General features: G+C 38.0%; 1 protein-coding gene across 3 annotated transcripts in view; it reads left to right on the top strand.

The window, feature by feature from the left end:
• Nucleotides 1-17,085, top strand: part of NIT2 (nitrilase family member 2) — a 183,925-nt gene that overhangs the window by 59,106 nt on the left and 107,734 nt on the right. For all 3 annotated transcript variants that reach the window (XM_053706061.1, XM_053706060.1, XM_053706059.1), the window contains 2 exons: nt 11,802-11,890; nt 12,101-12,194. In XM_053706061.1, the coding sequence (XP_053562036.1) occupies nt 11,802-11,890; nt 12,101-12,194 (183 nt within the window). The remainder of the gene's footprint in view (nt 1-11,801; nt 11,891-12,100; nt 12,195-17,085) is intronic.

Raw genomic sequence — 17,085 nt, forward strand, 5'->3', positions numbered from 1 at the left:
ATAAGTTTGCGATAGTAAGTGTGTTTACATCATTTGTCAATAAACAAATCTGAACATAGCAAGGCAATAAAAATCAAATACAACAGAAAGAATAACAATGCCTTAAAATAGACAAGCATCTCAAACCTCAGATTTTATGTATATAATGGCGTAGCTGGCTGACTAGTTAACAGGTCTCTATTAAGTCCATTAGTTTCATGGAAATGGGATAGCACGTGGTAGTCAGTTCCGTGGCCTCTACTGGGCCAAAGAGTAGCATAGAATGAAAATATGATAAAGGGGGGGAGATATATATACACACACAGTATCTCACAAAAGTGAGTACACCCCTCACATTTTTGAAAATATTTTATTATATCTTTTCATTTGACAACACTGAAGAAATGACACTTTGCTACAATGTAAAATAGTGAGTGTACAGCCTGTATAACAGTGTAAAATTTGCTGTCCCCTCAAAATAACTCAACACACAGCCATTAATGTCTAAATCGTTGGCAACAAAAGTGAGTACACCCCTAAGTGGAAATGGCTAAATTGGCCCAATTAGCGATTTTTCCCTCCCCGGTGTCATGTGACTTGTTAGTGTTATAAGGTCTCAGGTGTGAATATGGAGCAGGTGTGTTAAATTTGGTGTTATCGCCCTCACACTCTCTCATACTGGTCACTGGAAGTTCAACATGGCACCTCATGGCAAAGAACTCTCTGAGGATCTGAAAAAAATAATAGTTGCTCTACATAAAGATGGCCTAGGCTATAAGAAGATTGCCAAGACCCTGAAACTGAGCTGAAGTACAGTGGGCAAGACCATATAGTGGTTTCACAGGACAGGTTCCACTCAGAACAGGCCTCGCCATGGTCGACCAAAGAAGTTGAGTGCACATGCTCAGCATCATATCCAGAGGTTGTCTTTGGGAAATAGACGTATGAGTGCTGCCAGCATTGCTGCATAGGTTGAAGGGGCGGGGGTTCAGCCCAGACCATACGCCGCACACTGCATCAAATTGGTCTGCATGGCTGTTGTCCCAGAAGGAAGTCTCTTCTAAAGATGATGCACAAGAAAACCTGCAAACAGTTTGCTGAAGACAAGCAGACTAAGGACATGTATTACTGCAACCATGTCCTGTGGTCCGATGAGACCAAGCGTGTGTGGTGGCAACCAGGTGAGGAGTACAAAGACAAGTGTGTCTTGCCTACAGTCAAGCATGGTGGTGGGAGTGTCATGGTCTGGGCCTGCATGAGTTCTTCCGGTACTAGGGAGCTACAGTTCATTGAGGGAACCATGAATGCCAACACGTACTGTGACATACTGAAGCAGAGCATGATCCCCTCCCTTCAGAGTATTCCAACATGATAACGACCCTAAACACACCTCCAAGACGACCACTGCCTTGCTAAAGAAGCTGAGGGTAAAGGTGATGGACTGGTCAAGCATGTCTCCAGACCTAAATCCTATTGAGCATTTGTGGGGTATCCTTTAACAGAAGGTAGGGGAGCGCAAGGTCTCTAACATCCACCAGCTCTGTGATGTTGTTATGGAGGAGTAAAAGAGGACTCCAGTGGCAACCTGTGAAGCTCTGGTGAACTCCATTCCCAAGAGGGTTAAGGCAGTGCTGGAAAATAATGGTGGTTACACAAAATATTGATATTTTGGGCCCAATTTGGACATTTCCACTTAGGGGTGTACTCACTTTGTTGCCAATGGTTTAGACATTAATTTACACTTTTATACAGGCTGTACACTCACTACTTTACATTGTAGCAAAGTGTAATTTCTTCAGTGTTGTCACATGAAAAGATATAATAAAATATTTACAAATATGTGAGAGGTGTACTCACTTTTGTGAGATACTGTATGTATGTATGTACTTATTGCAAAGTTATTGACACTATTTATAAAGAATGTTATGAAGTTTAATGCTGATGTTTTGCTGAATTACCAGTTAAGTTCACAAATAGATTGTGGTATAGCTTTTCATTTGCCTAGAGCAGGGGTGTCCAAACTTTTTTGGAAGAGTGCCAGATTTGATTAAGTGAACATGTGCGAGGGCCGACCATTTTGCCTGACATTCTTTGAACCATTTTAAAATAAATGCAAATTAACTATTTTATGCAAAGTTTATTGAAAACGGCATACTTTTACATTTTGTGACTTGGATGCAAAATCTAAACAGATATTAAATCACTCTGCCTTTAATATAAAAAAACAGGAAGCTGAAATATGTCAGGAACATTGTAAGGTACATTACACAAAGTAATAAAGGTTGTCTGTCAACTTTTAAGTTCAGAAAATGTGAACAGGAACATAACACCAAGTATACATGTGTTCAAATATATTTATAACTGATTTAAACTGACATTAACTGAGATTTTACAATGTATTCATCTCAATTGAAAAAAAAAACTTGCCTGCACTAATGTGAAGGGTGAAACTGAGATCTGGACTGCAGCGCATAGACTGCAGGTCTGGTTCAAAGGCCGTGGTTTTGATGCGCAAAATGTCACGCAGGTGAGAGTCACTTAGTCTTGTCCTCACGCGGTTCTTGTTAAAGTTCATAACAGAGAATGTCTTCTCACACAAATATGTTGAGCCAAACAAGCTCAGCATTTTCTTAGCCAATGATCGAATCTCTTGAAACCGGCTCTTATCCAGTTGGCGGTAAAAGTTCACAAGAGAGAGCTGTTGGTGACGACTGCGTAACTCGCTGTCACAATGCAGCTCAATGAGCTCGAGCTGCAGCTGATCTAGAGCATCGTTGGGGTCAACAGAGAATGGAGAGGAGAAAAGGCTGATCTCCTTTTCAATAGCTGCAAAATCTTGAAAGCGCCATTTAAACTCCCCAGCCAGAGATGTGATGTCTGCTGCATACCTGCTCGTTTGCGCACTGATATCATCATGTGGAAAACTGTTCATTATTTCCTGCAACGCTGAAAAATGAATGGTATTTGGCTCTGTTTGTGACAAATGCCTTAGGAAAAGTTGCAGCTTTGTTCCAAAGGCTTTGAGGTGTGAATAAAGCTGGTTCACCGCTGCATCTTTGCCCTGAAGACTCGTGTTCAGTACATTCAGATGCTTTGTTTTGTCGACTAGAAACCCCAAATCAGCCAGCCAAATAGGATCAGATAGTTCTCGCATCGGTTGTCCCTTTGTTTCCAAGAATTCTCCAATTTCCTTTCTGAGAGAGTAGAAACGCTGCAGTGCAGACCCCCGACTGAGCCATCTTACATCATTATGATATAAAACATCTTCGTATTCAGCCTGAATATCCATTAGAAACTGTTTAAACTGGCGGTGGCACAGGGCTTTAGAGCGAATAAAATTAATGGTCTTTTGCACCGGTTTCATAACATGATCATATTTGAGATGTTTAGCACAGAGAACTTGTTGATGAAGGATACAATGAAGTTTAATAGCTTTGCCTCCTTCTTCGATCACCTTGTTACAGATTAGGGTTGATAATCCACTTCGTTCACCAGCCATGGCAGGTGCCCCATCAGTAATAATCCCAGTAACTTTGTTCCAAGGCATTTTCATGTCATCTATGGCAGAACTAATAAATAATTTCCTCTTGTTTGGTCCTTAAGGCTCTGGAGGTCAAGTAGCTCTTCAGTCACATTCATTTCATCGTCCACCCCTCTCAGAAAAATCAGCAACTGAGCTGTGTCAGAGAGGTCCGTGCTTTCATCACAGGCTATTGAAAAGAAGTCAAACTCAACTCCTTTTGACGTTAACTGTCTCTTAATATCTGATTAAATTTCTTCAATTCTCTGTACAAATTTTGGAAAACTCTTGCTTCTTCTCGGGACAGATATTCTGCACCATTTTCATAGCGCATTCTTTGATAAAGTCACCCTCAGCAAAAGATTTGCAATTTTTAGCAATTAACGTTGCCACCTCATAGCTAGCCCTTGTGGCATTTTCATTTGACTCACAGTCACAGACTTTTGTAAAAAATCGCTGTTGTGACATTAAAACAGCTTCAAGTTGCTTCAACTTTTCACTGCGGTCACGCCCTGTTAGCTTGTCATAATATGTGCTATGTCTCGACTGTAGTGTCTCTTAACATTGAATACCTTATAAACAGCCACAGTCTCTTGGCATATCAGACAAACACAGTGATTCTGTATTTCAGTGAAAAAATATTCCACTTTCCACCTGTCCTGGAAGCAGCGTCCCTCACTGTCAACTTTTCTTTTCTTATTTATAGTTGCCATTATAAAAATTGGCCAGATTCCTATATGCATCCGAGATCTTGTGAGATTTGGGCTTTCCCCTTCTTCCTGTGCCGGCTGATGACGTCAAACCAGAGATCCCAGGAGTCCTGAGCGGCGTTCGGGGACTCACTGGGGGGCCGTATCATCTATATTTGTACAAATTGTCTGTGGGGCCATATCAGTCCGGAACTCGTGCCGCAATTGGCCCGCTGGCCGGACTTTGAACATGCCTGGCCTAGAGGAAGCAGCTCAATGAATTCACTACACTTAAATAGACAGTGTATTATAAAATGTTCTTCCATTTATTGTGTTTCCAATGATCCATGTTATCTGCTAAGTGTATTAAATTGTTTACAGAATTATTCTTTACTTTTATTTTGTCATTTGAAATAGCAGTCTGAAAGGTTATGTAAACAAGGCAGTACAAATCAACCTCTTAGTGGAAGGGGATGGGACAAAGAGAGACCAGGCTATTTGAAAAGGTGTTCCTGTAATTAACTAATATAAGTTGTTTGCTTGAGTACCATTGTCCCATTAATGTAAATAGAAGTCAGACACATTTTTAAATGATTATCTAAAGTGATAGTTAATTCAAAATTAACATTTCATTATTCAGATAGAGCATTGCATTTTAAACAATTTACTTCTATTATAAATTTTGCTTTGTTCTCTTGGTATCCTCTGTTAAATAGCATACCTAGGTAAGCTCAGAAGCAGCAGTGTATTATTGGGAGCTGGTGATTGGTGGCTGCACAAATATGCCTTTTATCATTGGCTCACCAGAGGTGTTTGTCCAGCTCCCAGTAGTGCATTGCTACTCCTTCAACATAGGATACCAAGAGAATGAAGCAAATATGATAATAGAAGTCATTTGGAAAGTAGACTTGTACATTCGGATCCTTTGTTAGGATCCAAATGCGGAAGTAAGAGTTATTTGGTTCTTTTTGGAGCCGGATTGATTCTGGTGCAAGATCACCATATTAAGATCTGTGCAAATCCAAAAAGAGCCGAATAGCGTTTCCACATTTGGATCCTAACGAAGTCTGTTGGAAAGCTGTTAAAATTGCATGTTTTATTTGAATCATGAAAGTTTAATTATGACTCTATTGTCCCTTTAGAGACACTTTCTACTGAAATGTATGTACAGCCTCTATAGCCCCAGTCTGTCTGCACCTATAGTACACAAGTAGCAAAAAAGAGTAGCGGAGCACCAATCCAATGTAGTGAAATAAAAATAGTCTTTATTGAAAATCAAATTAAAACAGAAAAATGACAGGGTGCCATTATCCAAAAGGAGTCAGCTCCTACAGCTGCTGACATGTTTCGGCTGTTGCCGTTATCAAAGCTGCTTGTCTGTGCAGGTGTAATCCTGCCCTTTAAAAGAAATGAACAACGACTCCTATTGGATACTGGTTAATTGCACAATTAAACTTTAACCATTTCCTTACTTCAGGATATACTGACAATAATAATGCCCTGTGACTAAATAAGGTTTAAACAAAGTATATAAATACTACCTATAAGTACCTCAGTCTCTAAGTAAGCATAATAGAAAGAGAACATAAGATGTTGAATTGCAAAAATATATATAAATGTACAATGTGCTCTACAAGAATATTTATTTTTAACTCTTGCTGGTATTACAGATATTGCAGAGCAGTGAGGAACTGATGTATCAGACAACTGAATGATACTTCAAGGTAAACAGCAATTTCAAATAGAAAAAGTATCCAATGCATTAATATCAAAAATATTTACAAACAGAGAAATTTTTTTTATTATTTATTATATATATGATATATGAAAGAATACTTTAGGAATTTTTTTACTAATTTTAAATGGAAAATTAATGTTGGAGAGGAAGTACTAAGATACAGAATCTCTCTATGATGAGCACAAATAGAGTGCTAGGTGTATATATATTATTATAATTGTAAGAGAAGAATGTATAAACGGGAGGATGGGAGAGGGTGGTTTTCAGGTCCAGTTTACTCCCAATGGTTAATTAAATCATACATGGAGTTAAGACCTGAGGGGTATCTCGTGCGCAATTTGAATATCCAAAAGATCTCACGTTTGGACAAGATTGTATCCCGGTCCACCCCTCTAGGTGGTTTGGTAATATGTTCAATACACTTGATAGGACACAACAAAATTTACCTACTCTATTTGATGAGATGGAATTTCTAATGAACAAAGAAAATAAATATAAATGGGATATTTGGACTTTGGAAAACTACTTAAAGCTCAAACTTATACCCAGGGGCCTACGCATTAATAAATACCCTACTTTTTTCACTGAGGACAGGGCATTCATTATTGAATGGAATGAGACTCTTTCTGAATGCTCCTGGAATCTAATGCGCCTTTTGATCATTTATAAGAACAAGCAAGTCCAGGACATTACTATTAAGATCAGTCAGGTGCAAGATGAACTGAATAAGCGCTGTGACAACACGGACTTTGCTAGATTTGATAATTTGCTTCAAGAGGCAGTTGCTGAAGCTAAGGCCCTTTTACTAGAAATTAAACATTCTAAGTATGTCAGGGATCAAACTGATTTTAATAATAATACTGTATATATTTGGAATAAGAGGGAGAGGACACAAATATATAGAGAGTATAACCAAAATCGAGGTTTTGCCAATAGAGGGAGGGGTTATAGAGGTAGACGCAGAGGGAGGGGAAGAGGTAGGCAGCAGAGAATTCGTTTCTCAGATAGTGAGGCAGACTCAGGGGGAGAGAGCTCTACATCAGGAGAAGAGGACACATCTTTTTATCCTATTACTCCACACCCAGGACCTGCACACTCAGCTAGCCAAACAATAAATCAACCCATCCCTGGGACACAGCCACATCAGACTGTGGGACCAAGGGATAAACCTAACACATTACCTCCCCCCATATTGAAAAATCCTAAAACTCCCTCTAGATATATTCCTCTACCCGCTGATATTCCACAAACTCATGATACCCCTAATGGGGCTGAAAGTGTTGAATTACGCCAGGTTTTTTCCCTTCCCCCCCCGCAAGGCGCCGGGGGGGGGAAAAGGAGCCAGAGGAACAAACAAAGGGGGCTACACATTGAGGAAAACCCAAAGGCAGACGAGGTATCGGTAATTAATCTCTCCTCATATAATTTAAATCCCATTGAACAAAGGGTTTTGAGTTTGGGCTTAAATTTTGTGCCAACAAACAATTTCAATCTTTTTAATACCTTGATTGATGTCAATAAATTGGTACGAAAAATTACCCTTAAAAAACATTTTTCCAAGACTCAAAATATTCCTAGTACTGAGGGTAATGTCCAATGCGAGTATGAAATTCACAGAAATCAAATTGAGACCGATGACCTGGAATTCCAGGATCTCTGTGGTCTCTCAACTTTACAGGCATTGGATAATACTACTCCAGACACAATTACCTCTACACAACACAAATTTCCTAAGTTTAAGGGCCCCTCTAAATTTTATCCGATACAAAGTAGGGGCACCATCATTGAAAGATTTCAGAGCAGAATTGAGGCTGATTTAAACAACTTGTATTATGTGAATGATAATACTAAGAGGAAACAGAATCTCTCTGTGGGGGAAAGAGAAGCATTAGCTTCATTGAGCAACAATTCAACCTTGGTGATCAGGGCCGCGGACAAAGGAGGGTCTGTGGTACTGATGAACAAGGAGGACTTCATTAGTGAAGCCCACAGACAACTCCACAATCCTAGCGATTATAGGGTTTTAAACTCAGACCCGACTGTGCTTTTTAAAAAAAAGCTCAGGAGCCTTGTGGATGATGGTGTTGAGGGAGGTTTCATAGATGAGGATACTGCTGATTATCTCCTAGTAACTAACCCCACCATTCCAGTTTTCAATCTTTTGCCCAAGGTTCACAAGTCCTTGGACAATGTAACTGGCCGACCAATTGTCAGCGGCATAGGTTCGCTCCTTGAACATACCTCAGAGTGGTTAGATAAAATTCTACACCCGATGGTACTAGAACTTTGGAGCTACATAAGGGACACGATGCATGTCCTAAAATTGCTGGAAAACTTAAAGTGGAAGGAGGAATACACTTGGCTCACGGTAGACGTGAAATCATTATACTCATCTATACCCCATAACAAAGGGTTACAAGCAGTAAGGTACTATTTGAATAAATACTTTGGTGAAGATCCAGATTACTGCGAGTATGTGACACAAGTGACCGAGTTCTTGCTTTCACATAACTATTTCGAGTTTGAGGGGGTGTTCTACCTCCAGATTTGTGGGACTGCAATGGGGGCCAAGTTTGCCCCCTCTTACGCCAACCTTTTCATGGGTTGGTGGGAGCAGGACCACATATTTGGAGGTGGAAGCCCCCTCTGCTCGAATATAGTTTTTTACAGGAGGTTCATTGATGACCTCCTGTTCATTTGGAGGGGCACTGACAGTGAACTGTTGGCCTTTGTGGAGCTCCTGAACACCAATGATTTGGGACTGAGTTTTACTTCAGAATCCAATCGGACAACCATTAACTATCTGGATGTTACTCTTTCAGGTGTTGCGGGGGAGAAAGTGTGTACCACGGTATACAGAAAGCCAATTTCAGGCAACACCCTGTTACATGCCAACAGTTGCCACCCCAAAGCCGTGTTTAGAGGCATCATCAAGGGCCAGTTCATTCGTCTAAAACGAAACTGTTCAGAGCCGGCACTCTTTGAGAAGGAAGCTGCTCAACTCTCTCAAAGACTCCTGTGCAGGGGGTATAAGAAAGATCTGATAGCCTCAGCATTCGAAGAAGTAAAAACCATCGATAGAAAAAATCTTTTGAAACCAAAAGATAAAAATAAATGTAACAACAAGGAAGCAACAAAAGATGATCTTTTTTTTGTTACTGATCATTCGGAACAATACCCACAGGTGTGTGAAATTATCAAAAAACATTTTGAAATGCTGAGAGCGGATGAGGATTTAGCTAATCTATCAGTGAAATCATGCCATTTCACATACCGGCGTAGTAAAACCATAGGGAATATGGTAGCTCCTACCAGAATTTCCACTAGCAGGGTTTCAGAGATGTCTTCCTGGCTAACCCAGAAAGGCATGTTCAAGTGTCATTTTAGAGACTGTGTGGCCTGTGAAAAGGTGGAGCTGGGGAACACTTTTTGCTCCACGGTAACAGGACAGATTTTCACGAAAAACATGTGCCTTAACTGTAGGTCCACCTACACCATCTACCTTGCCACTTGCACTTTATGTGCAAAACAATATGTAGGCCTCACGACCAGAGAGGTCAGGTCAAGAATTAGGGAACATCTCTCTAACATCAGGACAGGTACAGCTACTACCCCCTTGATCCAACATTTTACCAATTTACATGGTAAAAGTTCTGATACTTTTCGTTGGACCTGTATTGAACAAATTACCAAACCACCTAGAGGGGTGGACCGGGATACAATCTTGTCCAAACGTGAGATCTTTTGGATATTCAAATTGCGCACGAGATACCCCTCAGGTCTTAACTCCATGTATGATTTAATTAACCATTGGGAGTAAACTGGACCTGAAAACCACCCTCTCCCATCCTCCCGTTTATACATTCTTCTCTTACAATTATAATAATATATATACACCTAGCACTCTATTTGTGCTCATCATAGAGAGATTCTGTATCTTAGTACTTCCTCTCCAACATTAATTTTCCATTTAAAATTAGTAAAAAAATTCCTAAAGTATTCTTTCATATATCATATATATAATAAATAATAAAAAATTTTTCTCTGTTTGTAAATATTTTTGATATTAATGCATTGGATACTTTTTCTATTTGAAATTGCTGTTTACCTTGAAGTATCATTCAGTTGTCTGATACATCAGTTCCTCACTGCTCTGCAATATCTGTAATACCAGCAAGAGTTAAAAATAAATATTCTTGTAGAGCACATTGTACATTTATATATATTTTTGCAATTCAACATCTTATGTTCTCTTTCTATTATGCTTACTTAGAGACTGAGGTACTTATAGGTAGTATTTATATACTTTGTTTAAACCTTATTTAGTCACAGGGCATTATTATTGTCAGTATATCCTGAAGTAAGGAAATGGTTAAAGTTTAATTGTGCAATTAACCAGTATCCAATAGGAGTCGTTGTTCATTTCTTTTAAAGGGCAGGATTACACCTGCACAGACAAGCAGCTTTGATAACGGCAACAGCCGAAACATGTCAGCAGCTGTAGGAGCTGACTCCTTTTGGATAATGGCACCCTGTCATTTTTCTGTTTTAATTTGATTTTCAATAAAGACTATTTTTATTTCACTACATTGGATTGGTGCTCCGCTACTCTTTTTTGCTACTTGTGTTCTATTTGACCCTCCAGCGTGGTAGCACTTCCAGAGGATAATTATCCTCATTTTCCCTGTTTAACTGCTGCACCGGCATTCACCCGCAGCTACAATCAAGTTTTCACTACTTCCTGTCCAGAGAGGGCGTGTACAAGGACCGCACCCCCCTCACTCCCGAGTACGTCTGAGGAGGGTTTGTTTGGGCACTGTAGCCCTTTGCCAGGACCGGAGTAGCAGATTTCTGGGCTTGAACCTTGCATCTACCCGGAGAACAAGAGGGCAGGCTTTCAGCTCATACACCCCAGGACCGGACGATTACGGCAGTGAGTGAGGGGAGACAGCATACTCCACTTAGTGGAGACCCACACTGAGGAGCGGGTGAGTCCGGTAGCAGAAATAAGTTGTTGTTGTTACTGAACTTTCTACACATAACCAACCAGGCACACTGGGGGCAATACTAGAGAGAATACCTTTCTGCATTCACTGCACCTATAGTAGCCTAATTTGTATTCATGTTTATCTTTGGTTGCACAAACCTCAGGAAAAACATTGAAGCAGAGAACTGGTAGACCCAGGACATAGCCAGTGCATTACAAAACTCGTACTTTGTACATATTTATATAAGACACAATAAACATTACAAAAGTTCTCGGCTTTATTTTCTGTAATCTGTCAGTTTATTTAAAACAGTTTGTTTTGTGACAACTCTTCAAGTAAATATCTTAAACAGAAAGTAGCTTTAAAAAAATCTGTCATTTATATGAAAGATCAGATACAGATAATTGTAATACGGCCCCAAATTATGCACACAAGCTCTCAGATCACCTAATTAAAGCTCAGATAAAAAGGTGATGGCATGAACATAAGAACGCCGGATAAGACTTGAGTGTGATTTTAAATATGCTTATAGTATATACAATGCAAATACTGGTAATTCATATAGTAAAAATAAACCATTATTTAATGGAGGCTACCTTCACATACATAAGAAAAAGTCATAAAATAAGAATATATGTGCATATATAAAAAAGGCTAACCAAATATCTGGGGGCCAGAAATAAATAAGTGAATAATATATTTATTAAAATGTAGGGGGAAAAAAAGTCCAAAACATATAACATACTTACATAAATGACATAACTTTCATCCATATATTTGTAGGTTTATCACGCCACATGGAGTTTACATTTTTGTGAATATTTGCACTGCATTAATGGCTTAGCTCCACAAAGTTTAATAATGGAAGTTTAACATCTCTTTTGAAGGTTCAATTCCAGAAGAGGATGCTGGCAAATTATATAACACATGCACTGTGTTTGGTCCTGATGGAACACTGTTAGTTAAGCACAGGAAGGTAATTATACCATTTACCATGTATTCCCCTCTCCCTTTGTCTATAATAACCCCAGATCTAGTCCCTAAAATGCTCAGCTTGCTTGGTGCATGCATATAACAGATGATCAGGTCTGGTTTAAAAAATTTAGTTATAGTTTTTATAATATGTTTTATATTTATTAAACCATGTGTAAGCATGAGCAAACCTCTGTGCACTTTCTGTTTACAGATCCATCTGTTTAATATTGATGTTCCTGGGAAAATTCGCTTCCAAGAGTCAGAAACTCTTAGCCCTGGAGACAACTTCACATTGTTTGATACCCGTATGTTAACTTTCATTTGCTGTCTAACGATAAACATAAATTTCATAGTGTATGAAACAAAGGAATCATAAGAGTATTTTCAATTACTTGAAGGGACAGTCTAGTCATAAATAAACTTTCATGATTCAGATAGGGCATGTAATTTTAAACAACTTTCCAATTTACTTTTATCATCAATTTTGCTTTGTTCTCTTGGTATTCTTAGTTGAAAGCTAAACCTAGGTAGGTCATATGCTAATTTCTTAGCCCGAGAAGGCCACCTCTTATCTGAATGCATTTTGACAGTTTTTCACAACTAGAGGAGCATTAGTTCATGTGTGCCATACAGAGTCAGCACTGAATTGGCTAAGTCTGTCAAAAGAACTGATATAAGGGGTTAGCCTGCAGAGGCTTAACTACAAGGTAATCACAAAGGTAAAAAGTGTATTAGTATAACTGTGTTGGTTATGCAAAACTGGGGAATGGGTAATAAAGGGATTATCTATCTTTTTAAACAATAAAAATTCTGGTGTAGACTGTCCCTTTAAATACTAAAGAGCAAATATTTTGTCTAATACAGCTTGCTATGGAATGGAGTCTTTGATATGAGATTATTTCATACTTCTAGGTCCAAGTATTATTGATCCTGAGCATTCTGTGTTTGGGTTTCATATGAACAAATTTGATTGAAAATTTGTGTGTTTTTTTTATTTTTTGGGTTCCTAGAAATGTCATGCGCGTTATTAACATATGACAAATTAACTTTTAGAAAGACGGGAGCATTTTTAGAAAAAGTTTCTACTAAAACATAGACACCCATTATAATAAGGGAGATGGATTTTTTTTTTTAACCATATCTGATAAAATGCCTCTAATTTAGAGTCCAAGATATAAAACCTCAAACCTCTGCTACAATGATATTGTGTTTAAACTTTTGAAAACAGAACCATAACGTTCCTTTATGGACACATACACACATGGATTTCTTTTTTTTTTTAGTAAAAATTCATAAGAAGACAATTCAGTTTTCTGGGGTTAGATTGATTTAAAGATTTTGTTTATGTATTTTTGGTAGTAAACCTCTAAATAATAATAATGTGTACTAGCATTTATACACTAAACAATGTAAAATAAAAACATCTCTGCGCTCTAGGTAAAGTCTTCTGGTTGAAAATAATTAGGATAAGATACTTCCAATCATTAATTACAGGTAAAAGTGATTTTTTTTTTAAACAGTAGTAAACAATTTAGAAAATATACAGTCAGCAATAATATAACAACAGTATTGATAAATCATTGGAAAACAAACAAAGTAATATGAAACTCACATTTTTATTTCATGATTCAGATAGAGCATTTAATTTTAAACCACATTCTAATTTACTCCTATTATCAATTTTTCTTTGTTCTCTTGGTATGCTTTGTTGAATGAGCTACAATGCACTACTTTGTTGCTGACTTAACACATAGGTGAGTCAATGACAATTGGTATATATATATGCAGCCACCAATCAGCAGCTAGAACCTAGGTTCTTTGCTGCTCCTGAGCTTTCCTAGATAATCCTTTCAGCCAATCAATGATGACTCATAAATAACTCCACGGGAATGAGCACAATGTTATCTATATGGCGCACATGAAAATAGTGCTGTCTTGCTATGAAAAACAGTCACAATGCACTGAGATGAGAGGTGGCCTTCAAGGGCTTAGAAATTAGCATATGAGCCGACCTAGGTTTAGCTGTCAACAAAGAATACCAAGTGAACAAAGCAAATTTGATGATAGAAGTAAATTGGAAGGATGTTTAAAATTGCATGCCCTATCTGAATCATGGAAGTTATTTTAACTAGATTGTCCCTTTAAAAATGAACATCTGACCTTAGCTTCTATATTCTTGGATAAAAAGAAAAACTTACATACACATAGATTTCTTCCTCTTGAGAAAGCTCTGCTGTGACACAGATAAAAGCGTAGAAGAGTGTCTTAATCCGGCTTCCGTAGAAGCGTGTCACAAAAGCCCACTTGTTTTCAATACTGTGAAATGTTCTATGGAGTTTTAATTTGCACGTAAGACGTTTTCTAAAGTTTGGAAATTTCTCAGACCCAGGGTCTGGAATGTAAAATTGGCAAAGATGTTCCCAGATAGTGAGCACTGGCAGAGGATCGAATTACACATTTCCATTCCCGGGAGGTTTGTGCTGAGATGGTAAAAGGAAACTTTGTTTAGGAACACTTACTTTATGCACAAATTGTTTTAAATCTGGTGAGTGTCTGTCTTTTATTAGGTTAACTCAAAATAAATGCATTTTATGCTTTTAATGAGTCGTAGGTGCACTTCTTTTTTTCTTGTATTACACATGGATTTTAGCACAGAAAATAGATGTTAGATGGTGGTTATATTACTATATAATGAAAACAGTAAATATGCAAAATAACATCATATGGAATTTTTATTTGTTTTGTTTTTACCCCAGATCATTTTACAGCTTATGACAGCAAATTCAATTTCAGTAATTCAGTGATTTTTAAAGACAGAGTGATCTGAGATAATGTTTTTGATTTAGAATAGAAATATGGCTTCTGTATAGTTTCAGAGTTTAATGAATAAAGCTGGCCTAACCAGGTAGAATGACTGGCGAGATAATTTGTGTAGAGATCTCAAGAGTAGGGATTTTTTTTTTCTTTGATGTCTCATAAACACATTTCACCATTGTCTGTTTTAAATGAATTGTCTAATTATTTTTATGTCATATTATGGAATTAAAACATAGGAAGGGAAAGAGGCGCCGTATGTGTGAATCAGTATGGCCAACTGGAAAATAACGTACAGGAGACACAGGGTACTCACATTGTATAAAGGCACTCTCTTGTGCCAATAGGAGCAAGCTGTTTTTTTACAGCAGACCAGCCAGCTGGACAAAGGCAAATCTTCATAAACATGTGATCGCTATTATGGTTTAGCGTCTATACAGGTATACCTCACTTTACAGCGCTTCACTTTACAGCGATTCGCTAATACAGCGCTTTGTGGAGCTGAAGTTCAACCTCCAACGATTTTGAAACAGTGCTGTAATCATCATGAGATTGCTAGAAAAGTGACTGGCACCATTTTGTTATGCTTAGATCACTTTGTTTACAGCATTACAGTGCAATCTGTGTCTCAGTGCTATAGTCTGGCAAATTTTACTACAATAATTGTCACTATTTTACAGGTACAGTATTTATTAAATACTAATTGAATGCTGTGCTGTGCTAGTGTTAAACTAAATGTAGCACTATTGCACCCCTATTATATATTAGTTCAAACATGTTTTCAAGATTTTAAACACTGAAAAGAAAGCTAAAACTGCCTTTAAGGCGGTTTTCACTTTACAGCGGGGCTCCGGTCCCTAACCCGCTGTATGAGTGGGGTATACCTGTATTTTGTATATTATCAAAGGCTCTTTATTTATTATTTATTTTTTACCGTATGTCATTACCTGTTAGCTACATTTTAAGGTCATGACTGTGATTATATGTTATTATTTAAATTTGGGGATATACTAATAAAATGCTTACATAAGCATGACACTATCTATTTGTATTTAGGAAACAGGTGTGACAATTTTTTTTACCAAGGAGACAAAGGGTAATCTGATTGGCCTGTGTGCTAATTGAAGGGGGAGGGTTGTTACATAGGAAGTCTAGGTAGTGTAGCCCTATATAAGGGTCAATTTTATACCATGTTTTTATGCCTGATGAAACGGTTTGTTCCGTGAAACGCGTTGCATTATTGTACTTATGCACAACCGAAGCATGAGTTTTTAATTCTGTTTTATTAAATATGTGTTTAAACTCTCATTGCTGGGTGCATTATTGACTACGCTACCCTGGGAGGTTTTGGTATAGCCTCCCCTGTACATCCTTTGCTGCAATCTCTCTATCCTTGAGAGTGGAAGATCACCTGAGCCCGATTTTCCTTCTAGCGATAATCACACCGGTGTATCCAGCACATTGCCTTTGTCCAGCTGGCTGGTCTGCTGTAAAAAACAGCTTTCTCCTATTGGCACAAGAGAGTGCCTTTATACAATGTGAGTACCCTGTGTCACCTGTACGTTATTTTCCAGTTGGCCATACTGATTCACACATACGGCGCCTCTTTCCGTTCCTATGTTTTATATAGAATTGCCTCATTAGAGTGCTGTCTGCTCTGAATGGACATCACAAAAGTCTCATCATCACTAAAGATTTTTTTCCATCCTATAAGGACTGTCCTTGGGACTGACTGAATGCAGTGGACTGCTTTTGTATGATGAATATTTAGTTTTCATGTAATTGAGGTGTCTGCAGTTACATTAACCTTTTTTACATTTGTTACTTATTCCACCACCATCAGTCTTATTTGGATTTACACGCTATGCATATCATCATGTGTCTTATTGCTCACTAGGAGTTCCTAGCCTTTGTTGGGTTATTATCAGTAAGAGTTTGTTTATTGGCTCACCAGGAGCTCCTAGTTATTATCAGTACGGAAGTGTATTTATTCACCTACATAGTCACATATTACCAGCTGTAGCGCCTCCTATTGGGACGTTAGTTCCCTTATTTTATGGAATTAAATACTGCTAAAAGATTTTCAAGAATGAAGATAATTGTCTAAATCATTTTTAATATATTAGAGCTCATTCTCTTGCTATCTTTATTTAAAAAGTAGGAATGTAAAGCGTAAGAACTGTCCCATTTTTGGTTGAGAACCTGGTTTATGCTTGCTTATTGGTTTGCTAAATGTAGCTCCAATAAGCTGAACAGTACCTAAAGTAGGCAGGCTTCTAACCTTTAAATTCCTGCTTTTTAAATAAAGATAGCAAGAAAAGAAAAAATGATAGTAGGGGTAAATTAGAAAGTTGCTCTATCTGAATCATAAAAATATATATA

Source organism: Bombina bombina, chromosome 3, assembly GCF_027579735.1.
Source record: "Bombina bombina isolate aBomBom1 chromosome 3, aBomBom1.pri, whole genome shotgun sequence".
Lineage (NCBI taxonomy): Eukaryota > Metazoa > Chordata > Amphibia > Anura > Bombinatoridae > Bombina > Bombina bombina.